This window comes from Solenopsis invicta, chromosome 16 (assembly GCF_016802725.1).
Source record: "Solenopsis invicta isolate M01_SB chromosome 16, UNIL_Sinv_3.0, whole genome shotgun sequence".
NCBI lineage: Eukaryota > Metazoa > Arthropoda > Insecta > Hymenoptera > Formicidae > Solenopsis > Solenopsis invicta.
Window position 1 is genome coordinate 15,498,815 of NC_052679.1, and position 25,280 is coordinate 15,524,094.

General features: G+C 37.1%; 1 protein-coding gene across 1 annotated transcript in view; it reads right to left on the reverse strand.

Annotated features, from left to right (window-relative positions):
• Positions 1 to 1,992: 1,992 nt before the first annotated feature.
• Positions 1,993 to 25,280, reverse strand: part of LOC105199317 — a 176,289-nt gene continuing 153,001 nt past the window's right edge. The window contains exons 5-7 of the mRNA XM_011166348.3: positions 19,755 to 19,927; positions 8,081 to 8,484; positions 1,993 to 6,839 (exon numbers count right to left, since the gene is read on the reverse strand). Of these exons, the coding sequence (XP_011164650.1) occupies positions 6,631 to 6,839; positions 8,081 to 8,484; positions 19,755 to 19,927 (786 nt within the window). The 3' untranslated portion in view covers positions 1,993 to 6,630. The remainder of the gene's footprint in view (positions 6,840 to 8,080; positions 8,485 to 19,754; positions 19,928 to 25,280) is intronic.

Consider the following 25,280-nt stretch of genomic DNA (forward strand, 5'->3'; position numbering starts at 1 on the left):
GCTGGATATTTTTGTCTTCAAATTAATCGCATGTTAATTACTCCAACCATTTTTGTTACATTGTTCCGTCTTTCTTACACGTAATATCGTTACTTATTTTTATTCTGCAATTTTTATTCTTAGATAAATGGACTTCGAGAGACAGAAATAAAATAATGTTACTTAATTTTTTTAAAAAGTGTTTTTAAAAATTTTGCTAACATAATTTTGAGATATTATATTTTGTAGTTTTCATAATACATGCGAAATATTTTCCGTCTGCGTATTTGCGACAAAGAATATCGTGTGTTACAATCGTATATCAGAGTAAAAAAGCAGCGGTGAGTGCAATTGCCCTAAGAGAGTCCTGTGCGCGACGCGTCCTCGTTCCGGTGTTTCCTTTCAACAAATATTATCCCGAGCGTCCACTTCACACGGATAGAAGAACAGCAAACAGCCAAGGATAAGGAGAGGTAGAGAGAAGGAAGAAGGGAGGAGAGAGAGAGAGAGAGAGAAGATATGAGTGTTTCTCGGTAACTCGGTCTTTTCGCAAAATATGCAGCATAATAAAGTGCACACGATGACACGCGATGGAAAACTGAAAATTCTAGAAAATAAAGAAAAGAATTGAGTACGCAGTCAGAATTGGATGCGACCTATGTACCTACTTTGCCCACCTACTTACCGTACCTCTCTTCGGGGCTTACCGCCACTCGTTGGGTTTGTAGAAGTAGAGGAACGTGAAGGAGCGAGGAGAAACAACTCCGTCGAAGAGGATCGTTGAGAGTAGCAAAAGATGAATAGAACCGTTGCACTGCGTGAGCTTTCGAATGATGCCGCTCAGTCGCCACGGCAGGCAGGAAGAGCTACTTGTGAAAAATGGATTTCAACGAAAGCTTAACAATACCGCCGCTTTTGGCTCTCTGCGTTTGTTATTTCGAGTACGCTAGAAAAGCTGTCTATATCTTGTCTTCGGTTGACGTGATTTTCTATCAGCAGACACCGCAGATATAATATTATTCGACGTTTGATAGAGAGAAGTTCGATTTTAATCGCGGTAAATGTATTTCCCAGACGTTTGAAAAGACGTTTGCTGGCTAAGAAAATTTCTCATTGACGTGCCGCAAATTAACCGCATTGCAATTTTCTACTCGAAAGCACTCAAAGTCGCGTATATATGAAATACGTTAAATATGGAATTTTCACGCGTACGGAGGAAAGTATAACCGAAATTTCACAGTAACACAATTAAATAGTTGTTGTGCGGATTGGGAAGAGGGAGAACGTTATCTCCATAACGATCGATTTCCTCGAAGCGTGAATTTGCGAACCGTTGTCGACAATTCTACCATGGCGGCGATGCGGTAGTGAGATGGGACTGACGAGAGGGTGGAAAATAGTAGACGAGAGATGGAACTCGTTCGACTCCATAATTTGACTCGAAATTGCTTACTTCCGGCGTAGTTACATACTTATGACAATGTAATTGCATACTTACAGCAGTGGCTTTCATCTCGTTGAGCCTTAACGTCGAGCCTCTTTAGCCGAGTAGTATAACAATAATAATAGATGTTATTATCATCATTATCGTGTCTTTAAGATTGTCGTAAATATTCATTAACATTAAAGATTTTAAGAGATAAAAGCTACATCTTTTAATATCTTTTAACTCGAAAGATTATAAAATTATATTCATAAATGTATTTGTAAATACCTTTATATAATATAACATATTACAAAATATATTAATGTAGGTATTTTTAAGTATTTATAAATACTTTTATATAAGACGTAGCATACTTTAATAACAAACGTATTATTTTACAAAGAAAAATTGGATTATTTATTAATATTATTTAAAATATGTGTTTTGAATACTGTTTTTTAACAGTTGATAAGATGTTTTTTAACAGTTGTTATACAAAAATGTTGATTTTTGGAAAAGGGAGTCACGTATGATTGTGAATATTAAAAGATGGAGGATCATCAACAAAGAGATAGGATCACACGAGTCTCCTGAAATAATTACTACTTTATTATATACGAATACCATTCATACGTCGCAAGTGAAAAATATTATGTATTCGAAGATCGAGAAGGGAGCCCGCTTATTTTCTCGACACATTTTATTATGTAATATAAACTTATGTGTTATACATCGCTACATATGCTTTTGCTTAGTCGCTAATCCTATCGGCTATCCTTACGGCTAGAATGCACAGTGACTTGTACAGAATCATCATAGTGGCACTCCACTTACTCCTCTATTGATCTGTCATTGATTTGTCATTGTCACGTAACGCCGGTAACGTGGGAAAGAAGAAAGAGTGAAAGTGCATTTGTATATTGTACCAAATATTTTATGGAAACTTGCAAAAAAAAAATGTACAATAATTACGCATGATTAACGTTCTTTCTGTAATAAAAAGATAGACTATGAATTGTGTTGTGTATAAATTTAAAAAAAATTGGAGCAATGATAATTGCTGTTATAATAAATATACAATTGATAACACACACATATCGCAGTACTCAGATTGCGATAGAGAAGAAGAGCAAAGTTTTGATCGAGACTGCGATCGAATGTTATTGAAGTAGAACGAAGAAAAGATTTTAAATTATTATGGGCTCTGGTGGAAGCAAACTTTCTGATTCAGTTGCATCGACCCAAGCGCATCGAACTCAAACATTTTTATCCATGAATTTATTTGTATCGTTATTTCAAGCATATCCACTTCTTTCCTCTTTCCATGTCACAGAAGCTCTCGTGTCACGAAAGCGTTCTCGTTTAGTTTACAAAACGTTTATCCTTAATGCATCTAACTGCGAGACGGCAACGGCTCGGTCCTCCTTCCTATACATATATATTTGTGTGTGTATGTGTATGTGTGTGTGTATGTATATATATTTATATACCGAGAAATGAAAAGCGGCTCTCTTATCGCCGTAGCGGTATTGTTCCATGACAGATTTTACATTACGCTGGCAAGATTTTCGGTCTCGGGGATTAGTCTGGCGTGATATTTTATCTCAACCGTGCGTTCCCGCCAACGACGGCTTCCGAGGGATTCTCTCTGGCGAAGATCGGCCGCTAATTATCGCGAACGATCGGGTTTTAACGTAATACGAGAACGCCATAAGTAACGTCGTAATTAAGGTTACTCTCGTCGTGCGCTTCCTGCATTTGTGCTTAAAAGATAGGCGATACATCTCGCCTGTGTAATACGCGTGCCGGGAACTATCGTAATTTTAACGAAGGTCTTTTGACGAAGCCGACGTCCGACGTTGTGCTTCGAGGAAAATTTCGATAACGGTGCGGTCAGCTCGTTTTTGTACCCAGTTTTGTCCGGCAGCTATTATTTCCATCGTGCGAGAGTTTTCTAACTATCTTTTCCATTTAGAGATTACGTTTCGCACGAAAAGCTTTAATAGCTTGAAAATTTAAAAAAGATCTTAGCACGAGCAGAAACTGTATTTGTATAAAAACGATATATCATCTTACTCTATGTGAGTATTGTCCAAAAATGTGCAGATTTTTCGCATCTTTATTTATCGTTTAAAATATAGTAGTGGGAGTTTTGAGAGGTCGGGTATAAGATAATTGTGGAAGCTATTACGTTACAATATCACACGGCAATTTGCGTTTGAAAATTTTTACGCGTTATCGAGCTCTCTCCGTGTTTATCCATTACCATCGCGAAGATTGGCCTTTCATATCAGTTTACAGCGGGATGAACAAACGTAGATATTACTTGCGGCAGTATGCGAGTTTGTACAGTACGCTACATTTTCCGCTCGTACCATTCTTTTTGTATTTTACGCAGCGTGCTTATTTCGCGTTTCGCGGGAGCTAAAACGCAGCAGGGAAATCATTACTATTACGTCACGCTTGAAATTGATTTCAAAAATTTACACGATACTTAATTGTAGCGGCACACACAGCAACAGACACATTTCAGTTTTCGGTGGAAATTAATACGTTTCAATTGAAATAAAAAGTTGTATAGAGGTGTAATAAATATTTCATCTAAGTAGACTTTTATCCTCGTCGCACGTTTAGCGCCAAGTGCAACTCGCGCACGTAAGTTGAGAATTTGTTAAGTTCGTCGTTTTTCATGCTAAACATATTACGGCTATTTTTAACATTTTATTTAATTTAATTAATTATATCAAATTTCATGATCGACCAGTTGCGTTTAACGATAAACGTCCGACGAGAATAGCAGCCATGGATGCTACACATGAAGGACAAGCCGTGCGTCAACGTACGTGTCGCATACAGAATTCAGCGTTGCACCCTTAAACCCGTCCACCAGAGCGAGATTGCTTTTCGTTCGTTCTTATAACTTAAATTTCGCATTCCGCACACACACACACACACCGCCGGCAACAACGCCGAACTCCGTGTCGCGAACGCGATTAATACGGACCTAATAATTAACGATTAGACGTTAGTTATTAATTATTATTGTTAAATTTATGCCTAAGATATAATACACTCACCTAAGACGTACCTGATGTGATATCTTTGTAAAAATTTCCCTACCACGCCACGAGAGAGAAAGAGAGACAGACGAGAGAATGAGAGAGATGCAGCACTCTCGATGACGATGGAGAAAAAAAAAACGGTTTGCGGAGCCCGAGCTGCAGGTTCCTTCTTTATACGATATTCTTCGTCGATGCTATCGTCGAGCGAGGAGACGCTTTGCGAAAAATATCCCTACGCGAAAACATTGTTTGGGATTTAATGCGAACGCGCATCTCGTGCTGAAAATTGCCCTGACGTTTGTCCGATACGTTCTACGCGGGCATCGATCGTACTCTTCTTTCTCGGCGAAATATTTTAATTTTTTGACTATTGCACAACGTTTCGAAAAATCGTAGGGTGTTTCGTCAAATTTCTTGAAAAAAGATTTGTGGCAGTAAAATTGGCAGAAAGAAATAAGCTGAGAGAGCTTGAAAATATAATAACTAAAAACACTAACAAGCACGGATATTAAAGAAAAATAAATTTTTCAATCAACATCTTGTTTAGGCATTAATTTCGTTTTATTCTTATTTATGTAATACTCTCATCCAAGAGAATCCGGTTGGAAATTTTGTACGCGATTGTTTTCGTTCCGCGATGGAAAGGAGCGGGCAGATAAAAACTTCCTTTTAAGTAACGTAGTACGTTTCGGAAACGCCGGCTTAATCTCGGCAAGACTCCGCTGCTGCACGCGATGGTTAAATTTCAGCGAGAAATTCTCGCACCTGAATGTGCAGCTCGCCGATCACCGCACTCGTACCACGGTCCGTCATTTGTACCGGCGATTAAACTGTCAGCTTAATTGCATCTAACATTTTTCTTCCGGAAAGTCGGGCCAATTTTCCAATTATGCCAAGGTTCACTTCTTTTTTCGATCGCGTGCAACGACAAGGTATGTTATTACCTCGTCCCGACAGTCGTTAAACTCGCTTTTAACGCGAATAAAGTCGGGAATTAACTTAAATTTTCTATGTCGACGGTGTATATACGTTAAACTATATAAATTAAAAGAATTTACGATTTCTTTGATATTTTCGAAGGTGTATTAATACGTCTAGATAATTTTTTCGTCTACCGTAAGATTTGCAGCTGAATCGTCGCGAGGATAAAACTCCATAATTCAATCTGCATTAGCAAAACAGATGTTCCAAATAGATACATGCTATTTCACGTTATTTCAGGGGGTTTTTCGTCGTAAAATTTGCCATAACAAATTCGACAAACAATGCCGATTGTTCAATTATTTCGAAAAACAAAAAAGATCGAAACGTCGTGCGCTCTGAGTGAAAATCGAGCTTCAAACGCATTTTAGCGATACACGCGGAAACACGATACGACGCGAGTCAGCTATTCGAATTTCTCTTTGGCAATCTTTGTGTTTTCAATATTCGTGGTCCGAGCGATATATGTATATACCTATATGTATACGTATCGCACGACGAAACGTGACATCAAACGACAATAAATGCAAGCGAGTAAAATAAAGCCACCGTATGTGATAATGCTTCTCCGCTTGTTTGTCGCGAAAATATGCAACGGCTGCGAATACTAATTGTAATGAAATATATTATACCGTTCGATTATGTTACTCGACGCTCTTCCTCATCACGGCCACTCGCATCAAACAGGATTTAATAGCAACGGGATTACGCGAAATTATGTCATGCACGATGATCATTATAGTCGTCTGCGTAAATGCACGCGGTGTATTATCGTCCGATGCCAATGTGATCGCTGCGGAAGCAGCAGTGACTTAAATTTTTTTATACCTTAAAATATCAGATATTGTTTATGAATTTCCATGTGACGCATATTGTCAAACCACGCAGATCGCTACTCTTTCTAAAATATGGCATGTTCCATAACTATAACCTCTAGTCATGTCATTGCGGTGTGACTACTGAGAAAGGATATAAAAAAGATACTCCTCTCCAACCCTTAATCATTTTCCATTCTCATTCGAATTTCCCCATATTTAATCATACTCGCGTCCCAGCGTGCGTTTCTCGCATAAGTCACTCCTCGCTCGTTTCGCCCGTCTTTGGTTTACACGACCTTTCGTCCGTGAGCGAGTCACTTTGGTACAACACGTGTTCGTGGAAGGGGACCGATGCAGACGATGACTACCAATGATAGTCGATGATCGGCTTACTCTCCGAGCACGGATTGACGCTACCGCACCACTTGGTCTCCTTCAACGGCGGACAGGGTGCTCCACCCCGGCGCGGTTTTATCGTGATCTTCCGCGTCCTCTGGGTCTCGCCCACTCCGCAGCTGCGACTGCACGCGCTCCACGGGCCCCATTCGCCGACCTTGCAATCTCTCGGTGCACCTGGAATCACGAATGCAATTATTCCGCTCGAGCGGATGAGCGAGCTCATGTCTAATCTTGCGACGTGCAGGGAAATCCGAGGGGTAGATAACCGCGATCTTCGGAATGGGTGACCGCAATGAAAATCGAGGCAATTTCCTACTTCTCTTACGAAATTTAAAAAAAAAAAGATATCAAAATATCTTTTGCAAAATACAGAGATTTTAATCTGATATTAATTAGAGGCAATCTATTGCGTAGGAGCAAAAGTTCGTTGCGGTATATTTAAATGAAATTTAAAGACAAACGTTTAGATATTTGTACATGGATTTATTCAACCACGTATGTGCTGCTACGAACTTTTGTTCCGGCTCAATAATTTGGTTTAAAATTTGAAAAACCGAGATATAGAATTCCATTAAATTTTGGACTCAATTCCGGTTTTTGTTTTTTTTTGAAGAGTCAATAGTTGAGTGAAATGCAATAATCCTGGAGTTAGATGAATCGCAGGAGTTATCGTTATTAATTTCTAATTTAATAAATGATTTGCAATTCGATAGTTATTATCAGTTCGAACAACGTATTACGTGCATGCCAGAGATTCTCGTACACGAAGAAAAATCTGTTCTGCGGAAACCGGAACAGTGGACAAACGGGAGACAGAAGATACAGGGTGGAGGACACAACGCGAATAGGAGAGACGGGAAAGGGCGCGAGAGAGGAGGGCGCGGAAGCAGGCTTTGATCATTTACGCGGGAAATATGGCTATTGAGAGCGCTCGGCTTCTGCATTAGCTACCGCCAATAAAAAACTGCACCGGACCTTTCGTTGCACCGTGTCGTTTAAAGAGTTAATTAGAGGCTCGATTAGATAGCAAAAACGAAGAACCTCCATGTGAAGATTTTCGAAAAACATTTTGAATTATGCCTATAATTATCGCGCCGGATTAGCGAAGGGTAACAATAGAGTGGCTATCGATAGCGTTGCAGTATTATAAAAAGTTGCTTATATTATATCGTCTCACCGTATTTCGCTATGCGAATAGCCAGAAGCTGACTTTGCAAGGTAATATTATTATTCTAAATTAATTAAATGGAAAACGAGATAATGTTACGCCCGAGTCCGGTAATGCTATGCCCAAGTTCTATATAACGTGAATTATTGCTCTTATTTAATAACTTTTACATGAGAATACGATGAGTAATATATTATTAATTCAATTGTGAATAACGAGAAACGATATTTGAGAATTTCGTACTTACGTGTTCTAACTCGTTTGCCTTTGGACGTCAATCCGTGATGCTTCATTCTGAATCTGTGCTGGCGCTGATCCGCCGGGTTGGTCACGTTGTTCGCGAATGAGTAGCCTGTACTCGGCACATTCGACACGTTGGTAATCTTTCTCTGAATATCCTCGTAGATTTGCGCCTTTTGCGTTTCCGCTGTTTGCCTATACGTCTGGTAGTACGGCCAGTCGGACTTTCCTGTCTCGCTGTACCTCGTTTTACCGTCGACAGCGACCTTCGATGTTCGCGGTATCGCGGTCGCGGTGTACCTCGGTCTCTGCAAAGCGTACGACGTGACGATGCTGTTGATGATCGCCGCCTTGTTGTCTCGCGGAACGTCCGTCACGACTTGCTGACCGTTTCCGGTCGTACTCCAATATCTGTTATCAGAGAATTAAAAGACAAGATTGAGAAGGAATTTGAGGAACTGCGAAGGCTGTTTTCCAGAGAAAAGCGGAGAATATAAATTAGTTAATTAGAATAAAGGAAACTGTGAGAATCTAGTTAAAGGATCGTGAAATTCAGGAATTGAAAATTTATGAAATTTTCGAAACTTCTGCAATTAACTGAGGTGCAATTAAAGGTATACCGCTATGTACGATAATTTCACGCAGGGTGCCCCACGATTATTACATCAATATCGTTGGTTATGTTAATGTTATTCGCATATAATTATTCTTGTTTCGGCGTGCGTGTTTTGACGGGCTGAACGTATCGAATGCTTTAACACAAATCGACGGAATTTCCATTACTGTCCCCGTCTATACACTCGCAATCAATACTCGATGAATATACATGCAGTTGGCCGATGTGGTGCAGCGGAACGCCACAGTGTAGACAGCGCCTAGACAGTAATAAGTTGGACGAGCGTGTTAGGTAGCAATTACTAAATGGAACTGGCCAGGTATTAGTGGCGCGCTGAACTTGTCGGACCCCATTTGCTAAACATGTATGCATTACTTGTATAAAGCCGGAGTAATGTCTACGCGTCGCGAGAGATGAAGTTGTTAATTAATTATTCCCAGGACAATAAAACTCGCGAACTCTGCAAATGGCAAAAATAGTTTACGCTCGCATAGTCGATTTGTCGACTAATTAATTTAGCCAATATTACAACTGCGTTACAATTTATTTCAATTATAATAGCAAACAATTAGAAAAATTCATTTAAAGTAACAAAATGTACGTGACGTCTTACAGATGTGCGAATCGGGGTTTTTTTTTTTGGCAATAATATATTTTTACATCACTTTATACCACTTTATACCACTTCTCTTTCTCCTTTTGTGATACATAGTATTTATATACGACAATTTGTTTTAACATCGAGAATTACAGATTTATTGTTGCTCGTTAGTGTATTTGGGCCGCTGCGCACTGCTCCGATATCTTCTCGGTTTTCGTAGCACGAGCTGGCCGTAGAACGAAATCGGTCGTTCGTTATGAACCGTCCACACAAGTAAGTGGTCGTCGTAGTCTTCGCCGGTACGTGCACTTGGACGAATCGAATTTAGTCGAGCTGAGCGGCGGCGTGTGGGCGCGCGAAAACAATTTCGAGAATTGATTTACGGTTGGCATGTGGTACACGTAAGAGAGACAGAATCAAGGGATTGTCGGACGGCAGTCCAAAAACTTGCGTTTCTCCATCTCCCTCTTTCTCCCCTTTCCTCTCTCGTGATTCTGTCAGCAGTAGAGAATTTGTTCTTCGCGCGCAACGAGATTTCATCGAAAACGTTTATTCTCATTCGATACAGAAAGCTACGTCTCGGTGCAAATAGGATCAGCTTCACTAGTCTGCGATGTTTGCGATTTAATTACTATAGCTATTTGCAATGAAAATTTGCGATTTCAGATGTAATCGGTTAGAAAATTCCATTTAAGTATAATAATTACAAATTCCAATTGTAATTTGCGACCTAATTAAATAATTACGCTTTACAATATGTAAGCAATGCACAATATGTAATCGATCCATATCAACCCGTGGCAGGGTTACGGGACCAAAATTGTCTAATTATCACGATTATCCTCTAATTACAAATTTCAGCGGTTCACTTGCAGCGAACAGGTACATATGACAAAATAGTTCCATACGTTTTCATAAATCCTTCAACAAGACTATTTCGTTACTTATTAATAATTTTCCTTGCGCGAACTTAACGTTATATAAGTCGTGTGTAATACCGATAGTCTCATTGGTATTAAAAATATGCCGACGCGGCACGCTTAGCATAATCGTATTTTCTGCACGATAATTTGCATGTATGCAGATCCGGCATAAGTTTACTTTTTCCTACGCTTTAATATTCCTCTAGGAAGTTCCGAGCGGCTGGCCGCCGCTAAGCTAAGAAGCTTCCGAGCTTATAGGTCGCCATAACTTTTTAATTAAACTGACCTACCATTACTCACTCTACCGCTGTCAACCGAAAAAACCTAAATGAATGCACGAACCTCATTTGCTCTTTGTGAAACTTACTGCCTAATTGCGAATGGAAAATCTATCATTTTAACATCGCGAATATCGCTCGTGTTCGACTAAACGTTCGAATGTCAACAATCCAATCGATTACCGTACCCGAGGCGTGGTTTCACAGTGGGAAAGCGAGCTATATTTGGATCTAATCGGCGACATTCTCGGCTCGATCTTCGTTATACCTTACCGGGTTCGTGTAACGACATCGTCTCCGTCGATTATGGTCACGTCGCGCGTCTGCAGGAAGTTTGGCAAAGTAGGGTAAACAGTGTATAGTTGCTGGCAATCAGTATAGTCATGGGCGTGGGGAGAAGCACAGGAAATTGTCTTCGAGCGTTATTACCTTACTTCGTAGCGCGAGAACGCCTTTTGCGGAAAACTGAGATAAAACTTGTCTAATCAATTTCTTTTTAACGAAATTAGTAGAAATTTATTCGGCTGATATATTTCCATCTAAAAGTGAATTTAATTTCTTAAAATTATCACCAATGATAAAAGAAAGGAACACAAGTCTCAGCTCATTTTCTCACTTCCCGAATGATATTGTATATCGGTTTATTTGAGGGTTCTCTTCATCGCGTGCTGTTTGCTTTGCTTATATCGCTTTCCATTCCTCGGGCGAGAAAAACGTATTTGGCACCGTCTCCGCCCAAAATAACGGACCAAAGTGATCTGTTATCACAGAAAAGCAAAACTAATCAGGAATCGTTAGATCCTGCACGAAACCACGATTAGATTTCATTTCGTGGCGAATAAAATCGCCGCGTTATGCGAGCGCGTATTCTCAAGCTTCGCCGAACGATAGTCGCGAGAGATTGTTGACATCAATAATAATATGTAACAATAATGCCATCAATAGCTCGCGCTCTTATGAAGATTTCGATCTGACGCAATACTACCGGCGCAATGATTTATTTTAACGTTGTGGTCGTTGGAATTTACAAGCGATGGACTTAATACGCGGGAGAACGCGATACAATGGACACCGGTGAATTAATTGCGCACTAATGCGTTTGCATTTGACGGCAGGAGGACTTTGAGCGTTAATGCATGCACTTCGTTGTTGGTCCTGGATTTTAGTTCCATTGTACCTCGTTATGCATTTGTTCGCGATATGCATAATATGCATTATTTTATAAGGCATTATTTTCGCCGATATATTCTTTTAACCGGGCATGAAATGTGATTTGCGATATCGCGGATTTAGCAACAAGTTTTTCCGCGAATAATTTATTTTCAGTTTATTCGGATGGCTTATTTCGCCATAAATTAATTATTCGCGTTTCTGCGCGCGTACGTTCGTTTTATAACTCGGGGAAATCCAAAGTACAATCAAGACCAGAAAAAAGAGCAGCTCGGATTTCCGGGAAATATTAAAGAGATACATAATATTGCTCAAAATGAGTGGAAACTATGGTGGAGATTTTCCAACATTACGACAGTAATAGTATTTACATTTTGGATTATGCAGGCTGTTTCCGTGATTCTGTTCGTGCGAATTATCGCAGCTTATGTGAGATGTAAAAAAATGTTTTAGAACATTGTGTGAACGTACGTACGAACACTGTTGTACCTAGGGAGGCTTCAATTTTGATTTTTAGAATTTTTTTAAGTATTTTTATTTTAAATGTTATTCATAAATAGGTAGTTATAAATCAAGAAATACATTGAAACATTTAAAATATACTAAAATAACAGCTAAATTTATTATGGTACATTCGAATCGAATCTTACAGTATACTATATTTCTCTCGTAAAAAATTAGAAGTAAAAATATTAATATAAAATACTTACAGAGTAGGTTTAGAAACAAACCTTTGCCGATAAAAACTAAACGGCTGCACAGAACACGTAATTATTTAGGTTGAAAACAAATGGTAACTGGAATAATATAATTTATTGTTAAAAAAAAATAATTAATGTCCCTAGACACATCGGTCTCTCCTTTGCAGTTAAAAAAATCCTAGCTAGAGAAAAAAAACAGGGTTATTCGTTGCAATGGATATTTTAGCGCATCATTGACACTGATAGATTAAGATACGCGGAGGCAGGCTATCTTTCGAGCGAAAACGAGCGTCTTGGACGTGCGAATTTTAGTTTAGTTTGTTTGACCTCGCGTGCACCCTGAAAAATGCGCGCGTGAAAATAAATTGCCGGTGGCAGAAAATAAATTACCAGGCGCATTACGATTGCTGCGTGTTCGCGACTCTCCCCCGTCCAGCCGGTGAACGCAGAGGCGAAAGGCAAAAGGGATGCAACCGGCGATATCGCCTAGGCACGTCGTCTGTTATAGTTACTTCTTGTTACATTCGCTCTCCGTTTATCGCAGTAAATTCATTGAAACGTGCTATATGCCGGTTCACAAATGGCACCACCATGTTGGCACGATGGGGATTTACGCGGTCATGCATGCCTTTTGCGATGTGTACGCGGTTATCATTCTCCGGTAATTAACTTTATGATTGTGCGAAAGGCGTAAACGCGCACGCGAGTTTGACGTTATTGAATTCGCGGAAAGCCGTAAAGTTTCGCTGTATTTCAACGCATCGTGTTATACTTGAACCGTTTGGTACTTAAAACTTTATTTTTCATTCGTTTAACTCGTTAAAAAATTGAATGCTCCCACTAATTTCATCCTGATTTTCTGCTCCTTATAATATAATATGTGCGATATTAATCCTCGTATTTCAAATGTTATTTCCTTCTTCGTAAAATGAGCAAAGGAAGAATAACGCGAAAAATATAAGCGATTTTCGATTTCGAATCGATACGTTTTTGCGTTGTCGACTTTATAATACATCAGCTTTACCTTCTCTCGACTTTCGTGTTCCCATATTTGCGCAAATTCATCCATACGGTGATACGATAACCGTCGAGTTTGACGTCGCTTTCGACAAGTATGCACAATGTATCTTGACAGATTTTTGATGAAAAATCGTCACTCGGGTCAAAGATTTAACTGAGCAAAATAATCTTTTGCCGAGCTCCGCTTAAATTCGAATATGCAAGCGATTGAGTTTACCGTAACATCAATGCGTCCTGACGCATGTTCCTAATATTTATGTGCGCAAGTAAATATAACGATGCGACGAAAAAATGTTTCATCGCGGAAGTAATGATGCAGCATGTTTCTATCTTTTTATTTCATATATTATTTGTACATTTTAACGGTTATAATGTGTGAAATTGTATGCCTGCGTAAAAACGTAGCGTCATTTTTATTTTGCTTTACTTTTGTTTTATTTTATTCCATTTATCCGCGTCATCAACAAATTTGCCAAACTATTAATTTGTTTATTTGTGCGGTCATACCTATTGATACTTACTCGTTAATCGTTTTTCGAAGCGCTATAAAGCATTGATGATGACAAAAGGGAGAAAAAGTCATATTGTTTTGTTAATAGAAATTTTTATCGAAACAGTCACGAATTATTTTCATGAAAAGACTGTAATGTAATAACCTGAATACACTATACCAAAAAGCGGACAATATGTGGCTTCGGGCGTAAAAACTTTTAGGTAAATTGAAATATTGCTGAACGAGATTTACCTTTTACCGCTAATTCGCAGTTACGGTTACATATCGATGTTACTTTTTGGGATATCCAAAATCGATTTGCGTGTGAAGACGCACAATAATTGCAGAAAGACATTATTATTCTTCCATTATCACTCTGTTGTATACGTATCGAATAAAATTCGCAATGAAATACAGAGATATATTTCTTCATAACAAAATTCAATTCTCTGCAATTTTCAAGACAATCCTACAGAGATGTAACACAAACAGATACACAATTTTATTTATTACATTCTGTGCTTCCCGTAAAATTAATACTTGGCCGCGAAGAAATCAACTCAATGGCTGTTCGATAATGAAATATGTCGTGGCCGCGTTGTTCCAACGAAATGACCTTCGTCCACGAGTCCCGGACTAGGAAATGACCAGGATGATCCGGTCGTAAGATTTAATCTGTTAAGACGAAGAGCAGGAAAATAGAAAAATCGGAGGGTCTCGTCCTAAAGTGAGGCAGCAGCGGTATCAGTGACAGCCTCGAAGGCACAATAGCAATTACCAGAAACGACGATCGCTCCTTGCCGAGTGGCCAGATAGCGTTGAATGGAATCGAATCTGCGGTAACGTTTCAAAGAGATTGGCTACCCGGCGTGCGGAAGGGGATGGGTGGGCTACATAGATCGATCTCGAATGTCATCGAACGTAAGCTTTATCGATCTTGGCAGAACCAAACGCGTCAGGCGGATATTGGATGGATAAGTATACGAGAGGCCTATAAAGCGAACGCGGTCGGTCTTCACGCAAAGTGTATGCGATCAGCCGCCGATCGTGTGTATCGATTTGATCGCCCCGCGAGGCATTTGTGGCCTCTTGTATAGCTTCGTCTGGTTAACACATCAATTATTGTACCTCCGTTATTTTGCGATATAGAGAGAAACACGAAAATAAATACTAGATGCCCTGAACCCACTAATCTTTTGTCGGTAGATTTTTTGATCGAAGAGAATCGATTTTTTCACAATAAAAATATCTAGTGATTTGAAGATGCTTTAAATTCTGAAATAATTATTAATAATATCAGATTAATATAATTAGAAATATTAAAGAGAATATCGGGTTTTATATTATTTCCTTTTAAATATCGGTTTGAATTTTATTTTAATTGCATTTATATCGAAACGAGTTAAAAAACAACATGAATGGAATTTTCACTGTAGCTTTATTTGATAAAGTAATCAATTAAAATGCGCGGTATCATTTGTTTAGCAAATTGTCGCAATGGGCGACAGTATATTAAAGAGTAGTATACCAATAAAAAAAAAAAAGATTTTTTCGATCTTTTCGAAGCAAGTCTTTTCGGAGTCGTTACTTTTTCCAACATATAAATATTTTTTCACCATCTGTAATATTTCGTAACGTTCGATCAGCTTGCCGAGAAAAATGTCTCCTCTATTTTCCCAATTTTGTCGGACAACTTGATCGAAATTGGAGGTCATGAAAATCTCGCCCAGCATGTCCGCCCCGATGAAGTAAAACAAGTATAAAACGCGAGAGACGATATAACGGGGAGCGGTGCGTTATAACGTTATTTTCAGGCTCCTCTCGTACGTTTCTCGCCGTCGTATATAGTGTCGATGTTTTCCGTCGGCCTGACATTACCGCGAGCTCCGGCCGGATATTACGGCGAACCGCCGGATACGCTATACGTATCGCAGAAATTGTCGCGAATCAGGACGTCCGCGAAAAGTAATATCGTAATAAGCCATCGGATATCAAACGTATGTGTATCCAACTGTCCCGAATGCGATACGCAATGCGAAAAAGCTGTTGGCTATTGAAAAGCTTTTTATTGAACTTTAGTAGCGTTTTAAGAACCCAATTAAAGGAAAAAAATTGTATTTAGAACTGTGCATTGAAAGAAAAATTTTTTTTAATGAAAAACATTTTTTAAAAATATATTTTGATGGAAGCATTTGTTTTTTTTTTGTTTAAATAAAAATATTTATTTTTGCAAAAATATATATATTACCTTAAGTAATACATATATTTATTATTTTATAATTTTGTATTATATTTTCACATTCAGATAATAATTTTACAAAAAGTCATTATTTAATAATACTATTAAACTTAATTAAATCGTTTTCTTAGATTAAGAAATCTGATTATGTTGAATATAAAAATAATCTAACGTTTGTAGCAGGATTGTGCTATAAATTTCAACATTACATCTACATGTTATGTTGAAACATGATTATTTATGTATTACGTTAGATTTATACTTAATAAAATATTTATAACATGTATAGAGTGTGTAACATATTTGACCTATTATTCAATCGATATTTTAATCGTCTTTTACAGATAGACTTCAAAATATAAATTCAACGTCGAGTAGAAGCCAACACCTGTCGTCGCCGATTTTTAATAAAATAAACGAACCGCAGCCGGTTCGTCGCGTCGCGCGTTTGTTCCGGGAGTGCCGTGTAAAGTAACTGGACTAATGTATTCGAAAGACTTTTATAGACTTAATTAGTCCACGGGCGTAATTTTAGTTATTTTTCGCGAGTGTTCCGCGAGTGCAACAGAAGGAGCAAACCGTCAATCTGGAGCTGAGAGGAGGAGGAGGTCTAGGAGAGGCGTCGGGCCTCAACGGAGCAACTTTAAGGTAAATAATATAAATAATTGCGAAAAGTATCACCACATACCTTAGTGATCGACGTTGCTAAGACATTTGTTCCCGAAAGTTCCAGGGAGATCTCAAGTTCGATCTCTGGCTGAGGTGTTATTTTTCGTAACAAATTTGATTTAATTGATATATTGTTTATTATATTTTACGATGTAATAAACAATATATAAATTAAAATGCGATACTAATTATTTATTCTCATTTATTTGCTGATTCTTAAAGAGATACCGTTTTGCCATTTCAAATTATCGCTGCGATTATTATATAAGGATATAAAAATATATATGCTTGTATACGTGTAAACGTTGCAAAGTTTTTTTTATCTATGAGCAAGACGTTATCATGTATAGAATATAATATTATAACAAAGTAATAAATTCGTATTTGAATCGACATGTACTGACAAGGATCATACGACTTCTGCGGATGCGTAATATCGTTATTGATATTCAATGTCGGCTGCATCGTACCCAATCTGACTAGCTGCGTTTCGCGATAAATTGCATTTGTGGCTCGAGGGTGGCTTCAGTTGGCTTTTCCATTCAATAAACAAAACGAAAGAGAATATTACTTTCGTCATGTACAATATATATTCTGTGGCCATCAATTAACTTTCCTTTTTCAAGCGCAAATTATATCTTTTGTATATATCAACTGTTTTCCTTTAAAAATAATATTATACAAAATTATTAAACAGAAGTTACAATTATTTTTTTATATAATTGAATCTATATTGAAAAGCATTGAAACTTTATTTAAAATTTTTGTAAAAAAATTTAGAGAGAAGAGAGTTAATTATAATTATTTTAATTAGGTTAATTAGATTTTAGTTAAAATTGTATAGTGATTATTATTAAATTACATTGTTAAATCGAGCTATTAGTAAATCATACAAATTTTATATCTTGAATCGATAATGCGGTATCGATATGATTATTTTATTACTTTATTCATTTATTATTTTATGAACTGTTAAATGAGATATTTTATTTTGAATTTGGTATTACGAACATTTTATTTCTACGTCACAGAAAAGTAGTCTTAAAACATCCCCATAAATTCTCTTTAAACTTTTATTCCCGTGCAATTGGGGCGAACGATGCTAGCAGTAATTCACAGTTTGCACCTCACCGTGTGTATTAGGAATAAAAAGTAGGCAATTTTATTAGAACTAATTGAAAGCAGAGACTTGAGAGATGTTGTCGGGGCGATATGGAGAAAGTAGAAATTCGTGTTTCCAACAGATGCATTTTCTTCTGAGGACGTATCAGGACGTTTTCGTTTTATTATCGCGTAAACGTCATACGGAATTGTCAAATGTCACGGGGCAAGTCTGGCGATTTTTCTGAGTGTCGAGTAAGGACGCCAGCGCCGTCGTGAGAAAAAGACTCGCGATCTTCATGCGACCCTTCGCTCGAGTTCTCCATCGTAAAAGTTAAAGAGAGAAATAGAGCGAGAAGGTTCATGCTAGAGGGACGGACGAGAAATCTCGTAAGGGTATGAAGGGACACTGCTGGAAGGCAGAAGAAGAAGGATCCCAGTTTGTGTCATAAAAGAGAGTGGCGAAAGGCTGGACGGATCTAGTCTCGGGGCCTTTCATAAAGTGAGAAGAAAGCAAGAGCGTCCCGGAAGGAAAGGTCAATACTTCAGTAGATGACAGTATTGGTCATTGCAAAGAAAAAAATTCTCTGTGAATGTGTTGCAAGCAAATTACAAAATGCAGATGGAATTCTCAAAAGTTTATTACAATTTTTACAAAATAATTCATTATTTTCTAGCATTCGAAATGGGAACGCTTGCAATTTGCTTTATTCTCTTTTTATATTTTTGCAGATTTTTCAATTGCTTGCAAATTATTTAAAACTGAGCATATATGTTTAAAAGAATCTTATTCATAATAATCGTTTTCTAAAGTATGAACCTTTTTTCTCGGGGGTTTACATATGCGTGGACTTGTCTTTGACAACTGTGTGTGACAACAGCGCGCTTAGATATTGTCACTTTGAATTTTGTTGCAAGAAAGTTGATTTAATATTTTACATCACTTTGCCATCGAATTTTATGATTTTCTGCGCACGTTTGCTTCTCTTTTCTTCGAAAAAGAAAGCAACATGAAGAGGAGTACACGGGGATAGCTTTCGAGCGGTGATACCATTTCCAAAATTCGATACCGATATGTAGACGATCGTAGTTTCTCCCGGATGGAACATGTTCGACGCGGATGCACCCATTGAATACATACTTGTCACTTATGTGACTCTCTCTCATCCTCGCAAAAGAGGCGTTTACTATCTACTGTATCGCCGAGCTTAAGAGCTTCTGGATGATGTCCCAGAGGAATTAAAACTTGAAGAAAAAGTATTAGGTAGCTAGGATTAACGAACGATTTCAACTTTGGAATTTTTATTCGGACTTTCGTTCTTATAATGTATAAGTTTATGAGATAGTGTTTTTGTGTATCCCTTTTCAATCAGAGTATCTTAAGAAGATACAGAAAGAAAATTAATGTGAGAGATGCCTCATCATAAAAGACTTTTATTATAATAATTGAAGTAATAAATACGCGTTAGAAGTAGTGAAAATTACTCGCCTAACAATTTCTCCCTCTTTTTTTTTTATTTTGAATTATGCAAATTGTAAAACACATACATGTAAATTATTTATTAATTTACGCGACGTCAAAAATATCTTATATTTGAGTAAACTAATTTCTTTTCAATAGCTTCTCTCAAGTTTCTCGATCGATTCGATTGACCTATCCGAATTTGCACAAATTTGACAACGGAATGCAAGCACGTAGAAGGAAGAAGAAAAAGGTTCTTTGATTTTAAAGTCCACTTGCCAAATACGCGGTAAAAAGCGTGACTTTCCACTGCCAGTAGTTCACAAAAAAAAACGAAATAAAAAGTTCGTCCGGACGAGGAGAAAGATGAAAAAAAAAAACCGACAGTGGAAGTGGAGGAAACGTTACCTGTATCTCTGGGTGTCCATTTCCCTTCGTTCCTCGGCTATGGCCTCATTTAGGTCCCTGTTCGGATCGATTCCTCTGGGAGCTTCGCTGTTCGCTTGCAGATTGTCATTACTGACGAATTCCACCTCGACTTCGTCTTCGTGATACGATTCGGTCAGGGTGTACTCGCGCAGCTGAAACAGCAACACATCGGGAACGCTTTCAATCAACGGTCCGACACCGATCGAATGAAAAAAACTGTATATATAGCGCCGGTTTTCTGCACCGTGAAATATCGCGGGACATGCATATTTATGAAGGGAAATAAACGTGCTCTTCGAGAATTCATAAACGTTTCATTTCGTTTCACCTGACCTACACGCGCGCGGTGGATTATGTTATGTTCAGAGAATAATATACTTTTCGCTTTTAAACACCAGTGAACGGATTTAAGAGGAGTACTTCATTTCCGAGTATTTGCCATATTTATTTGCAACCGTGCATGAAGCTCGAAGCTTTTTCGATTTTGTAAATGATGTAGCGAAAATTATTTTACATGTTTTACCGTTTCACGTGTTTTCCCCATTTTCAGATATAGATATAATTTCTGTCGGAAATCGAAATCAAATTGACTTATTAATAAAATACAGCTTTCAGAGATAAACATTACACATTTTTTTTGTTGCTTTCATCTAATAATAAGAAATATCATAATTTTTATACGTGGAGATGGATATGTTCTCAAGTGCACTTTCATTTACGGATTTCTTCAGCAATTTCAAGTGGATTTAATAAAAAATTAAAGACGGATCTTAAGAACTTCTAAGATTTAATAAGATATACAACGGGAGGCATAAGAATGTACATCCTGTTCTATTTAAAGATTAAACATTGACCGACCTTCTTCCTTTCCTTTTAAAAGTGACTGAATTTTTTATCGCCATAAACCGAAAGCCTTTCCTTTCCTTTACGATGAATTTTAATAAATGAAAATACAGATATTTGTAGTAGTTACCCTTCCCCGGAATTAGACTGAGATTTCTTTCGACGGAAACTTATCTTGATACATATAATTTATAGAAATTTTTTTAACAATTAATTATTCTCTTTATTTTGAAAACAAATTATTAGTATGCGCGTATCTCATAAAATATTCATTTTATTTCTTCCGGGGAGACAAATATAACCAATTAGGCGAGAACGCATTAAGCAACATTGTCGACTTTCTTTCTAAAGCATCGTAGGGAATGATTGGTGGTAAGGTGCTTTCGTGTTGCAGTAACGTTACGATTAATCACCCCCAGTGGCCAGCGGGGTACGACCGAATTAAAGCCAATGAGACTTTATGGTGCTTTGCCGGGCAACACTCCGCCGTTTTTCTCCGTTTGCCCTTTAGTCCGACTCGTTTTTATTTTTCGCTGGAATTTTCGGAACGACGAACTCCTGCACTTACTTCGTTACAGAAAAACGGCATTTTGCAAGCGCGCGAATAGACTATTTTGTACTTAAGTGAAATACATTAAGCTCTCGATTAAGTTTATATCCTAAAAAGTATTTAAAAGCCATAAAGAATGAAATTTTTGAGATTTTACGTCAAGTAGAATGTTTTTCAAAATTTATTTAAATTGTGGAATAACAAATGTGACTCTATATAATTTCCATGTGTTTTTTACAAGCAGCTCTACTAAAAAAAAAAGTTTTACTACGTATTTTACTATTTTTATTAATGAGCATTTTAAGACACTTTTATTCATGTCACTATTTTATAACGTCCAACATTTATTTTTTATGAAGCTTATAGTCGTGCTCGCCTCCCGAATAAATTAATAATTTATTGATTTTCTTTTGGTTAATAAAAATTGTAAGAGTCGTAATCGCAGATAAAAAGCAATGAATATATCTTTTATTTTGCTGAGTGGATATCAAAAAGAATTCATAATCATTGCTATTATAATAAAAGTTTTAGTGGAGCATACGTAGCTTGCTTTTTGAATTATAATGAGATTTCTATCGAACTAATATATTATATCTCATGAGCGATACACAGTTAAATTTATTTTAATCATTTGATATATTTTATTCAATAGACAAATAAATAATTTTATTAAATATTGTATTACTAAAAAGCATTATTATTATATTTAATAATAATTAATTTTATATAATTCTGCAAAAGAAGTTATGCTTTTTCGGTGTATTTTCTTCTTGAAAATATTGATAATATTTTTAATATTCGAATAAATAGAGAAATAATATTCTTCCTTTGTATTCATTTTGCTATGAAAGTTGTTATTAATCAATGAATACTTCAATAGCTTCATCTGCTTGCTTGTGCTGTGAGGACTTTGAAATTGGAGCAAGCGTTAATTATTGTCTAATTAAATGTCGCGCGTCGAGCGATAGCTTCTAATCATGTTTCGGTAATTATTTTGTAAAATCCCCACGACGGTAGCGTTGATTCTATTCGTGATGTGGATGGAGAGCTAAATCAATAAGGTAGATGCAAACTAGGTAGCACGTTACGTAAATGTTATTTCTCAACTCGGCTTGCTATGTTGCTTTGGTAAAACAATAATAAACAGTATGAAAAGTTTTTTGTAACTCAAATATTTCCCGATTTATTTTTTTAATATCACGATTGATTTGCAAACAATAAAATTTTTATAAGTATAGAAATTATTTGTTTAAATAAAATGAAATAAAAATATATGATGTGCAATAATATCATTTAATATTAAGAATGTAGATTAAAATGTGAAATAGAATTGTATTATTCCACCATATTTTCGTATAACAATATATGCAGCTATATAATATTTAATATAAAATAAATCTGAATCTGAATATTTTATTTTTATTTTTAGTTTTCTTTATTTATAGTCATGAAAAAATAGAATATAATAAAATATATAAATTTTATTCGTTTTCTAAATTTATCATAAGTCTATTTAATTTTTAAACGAGGACTATACAAGAGAAATGTTAATTATAAAACTTTTACGAAAAAGAGATAGAAAAAGACATTATATAAAGATAAATGTTATAATAAGGACAGGGTAAATGCTCTTTGCGATAAATGAAGTGCGCCACTTTAATAATAAACTATAATCGAATACACTAACTGCTGTACCTACGATCCGCGACCTCTCGCATCGAGGGTTCAAGAGAGAACTCGCGAGGAGCCTGCTGAATTAATAATAGTCCAATTAATAACCCCTTGAAACCCCTGACGTGGTCTCCCAATTAATCGACGATAACGTACGCCCTCTTCGAGAATATCGAACGTTGAGATTGCTACCAATTATTAAGCGCAATACGAAATGTATTTTTTGTACGCATATCCTGATCACGAGTATAATGAAAAAACGTGTCATTTGTCACTTCGTAATTCGTGCCATCCGTGAATTATCGATTATTTAACTTAGTCATTTATTCATATTTTGACATAATCGTGGAGAATGAAATTGTCGATAGTAACTTCAATAATTAATTTCTCGAGATATATTTTTGATCACTTCCATAAAATATTGTACGACTTTATATGATTTTATAATCGAGAGATTTCTCCTTTTAATGATGCTCAAAACTAATTTTCTGTGTGGTTAAGACTTTCTTTTGTAGGTTATTATAAAGGCAAAAATATAAAAAATTTGTAAAGTTACTCGACAACCCGCCGAGAACAAAGGGTTAATTATTTTGTGGCGTGACGTTAATTTACATTTTTTTCCTTTTCTCGAAAAATGTCTGCGCCTATGTACATAAAATACTTTTAAAAAATTCTTTTGCTTGCCGAAATGTGAAAATGCAATTTATATCTCATTGTGCCTTTCAACGACTGAATTTAGTGTTTATTTTAATGGGCAAATGTTAAATATCACTTATGTGTCTGTGGCATACAGATTTGAACTCGTCGAAATTATAATAATTTTAGTGGCTACATTAATTACACTGCTAATTGCTATACGTCATTGAAACAATAGAAATCTGCTCATCTGTGAACAAATAACTATTCTATTTTCCATTCTGCCTCTTTCGTATACTTTTGTTTCTCCATTGACTTTTCGAATATTCGACCATAACGATGTCAGCAATTAGTAATGATTGGCATCTGCATGACGCCTGCCGCAATGGTCAAAACGTTTATGATCCGGGTAAATCAGCGGCAGTGCAATTCGAATCAAAGAGGATTTGCGGATCTAATTGAAAAGGCTAGCAATCACGGCGAGTTGCCATCGTTTAGAGAAATAGTCTGAATTTGTCAGCAGTAAAATGTTGAAATAATATCGTTAAAGTTGCTCCATTAAAAAGAAAAAAATAGTTTAATTCCGCAAATGACAAATTCATTGTTTTTTTTTACGAATATGAAAAGATCGTACGAGATGAAAAACCAATAATTTGTTCTCTCTCTCCTTTTTTTACATAAAATAAATTGCGCTAACGAAAGAAAAATGATCAGCGTAGTTAGTACAACTTGACTTTTACATACACACGCAGTTAAAAATAACTTATTTTGCGGAGTGAAACTGATTATATGTTACTCCATATAAATACGAACAGAAATATAGAACGGCCATTTTCCAATGCATGCAGTACGTTTATAATATTTTTCTGAAATCGCTGCTGTTTCACGCCAAGTCTCTTTATCCCTCTTGTTTGGAGATGGCGTTTTTGAAAAAGCATCCCATCGCGCGCACGGAGGGAAAGAGCCGCTCAAACAAAGTCCAGCCGGCAGCGTGTTTTGTCTGCGTAATAACTTTTTCGTCGGGAGGTTAGCGGTTTTTAGCGGTGAGGGTTCGATTCGCGGCGGATACATTTTTCACGAGCGCGTTGTCTCGGCGCCTCTCGTTCCTTTCTGCAGCCAAACAGGGAGGGATGGCCGCAGGGACAAAAACCGCGACCGGTGGATACGAGAGAGAACCCCTCGGTAGGAGAGGCAAGAGAGCTTGCAAAGGGGCGATATTACCCTAGCCAAAACAAACCCACCCACATAACCGTGGAAATTACCCTGGGCATACACTGTACCGTCGAGGTAATATCGAGCTTGATGTAACGGTTGCGTGAACCATTCGCTGCGTATTAGTGCGTGGCGTCGAACACGCCTGTGTCGCCTTTATGTCTGTCCCGCCGTTTTTACGCGGTTTTTTTTCTCAGGTGACACGATATCGCGGTCGACGGTCATCGCTTTCTATCCGGATGGAGCTTTCCGATCGTGAGCGACCGCGTTTCTTGGCTGATTGAGTCAAAAGCGTAATTTGATCCCTACTTTCGAGTGACCCACTGTAGACAGTTGAGAAAGAAACAGGCGATTAAGGCTCTTTCCTTAAGGAAGAATATTTTAACGAAAGTGTATTTTGACCCTTCCAATTTATTGAGACGTTTCTAAACTGAGTTTATTTGTTAGTATGTACAACGACAGTATTTTTTTTTCACATTTTAATATATGCATGCTAAGCATTCATACGCTTGTAAAATATTTGCTCGCTACACTCTAATATCACCGGTGCGAGAGAACGTACGTGGTGCGTTTGTTATCGTCCAGAGTATTAA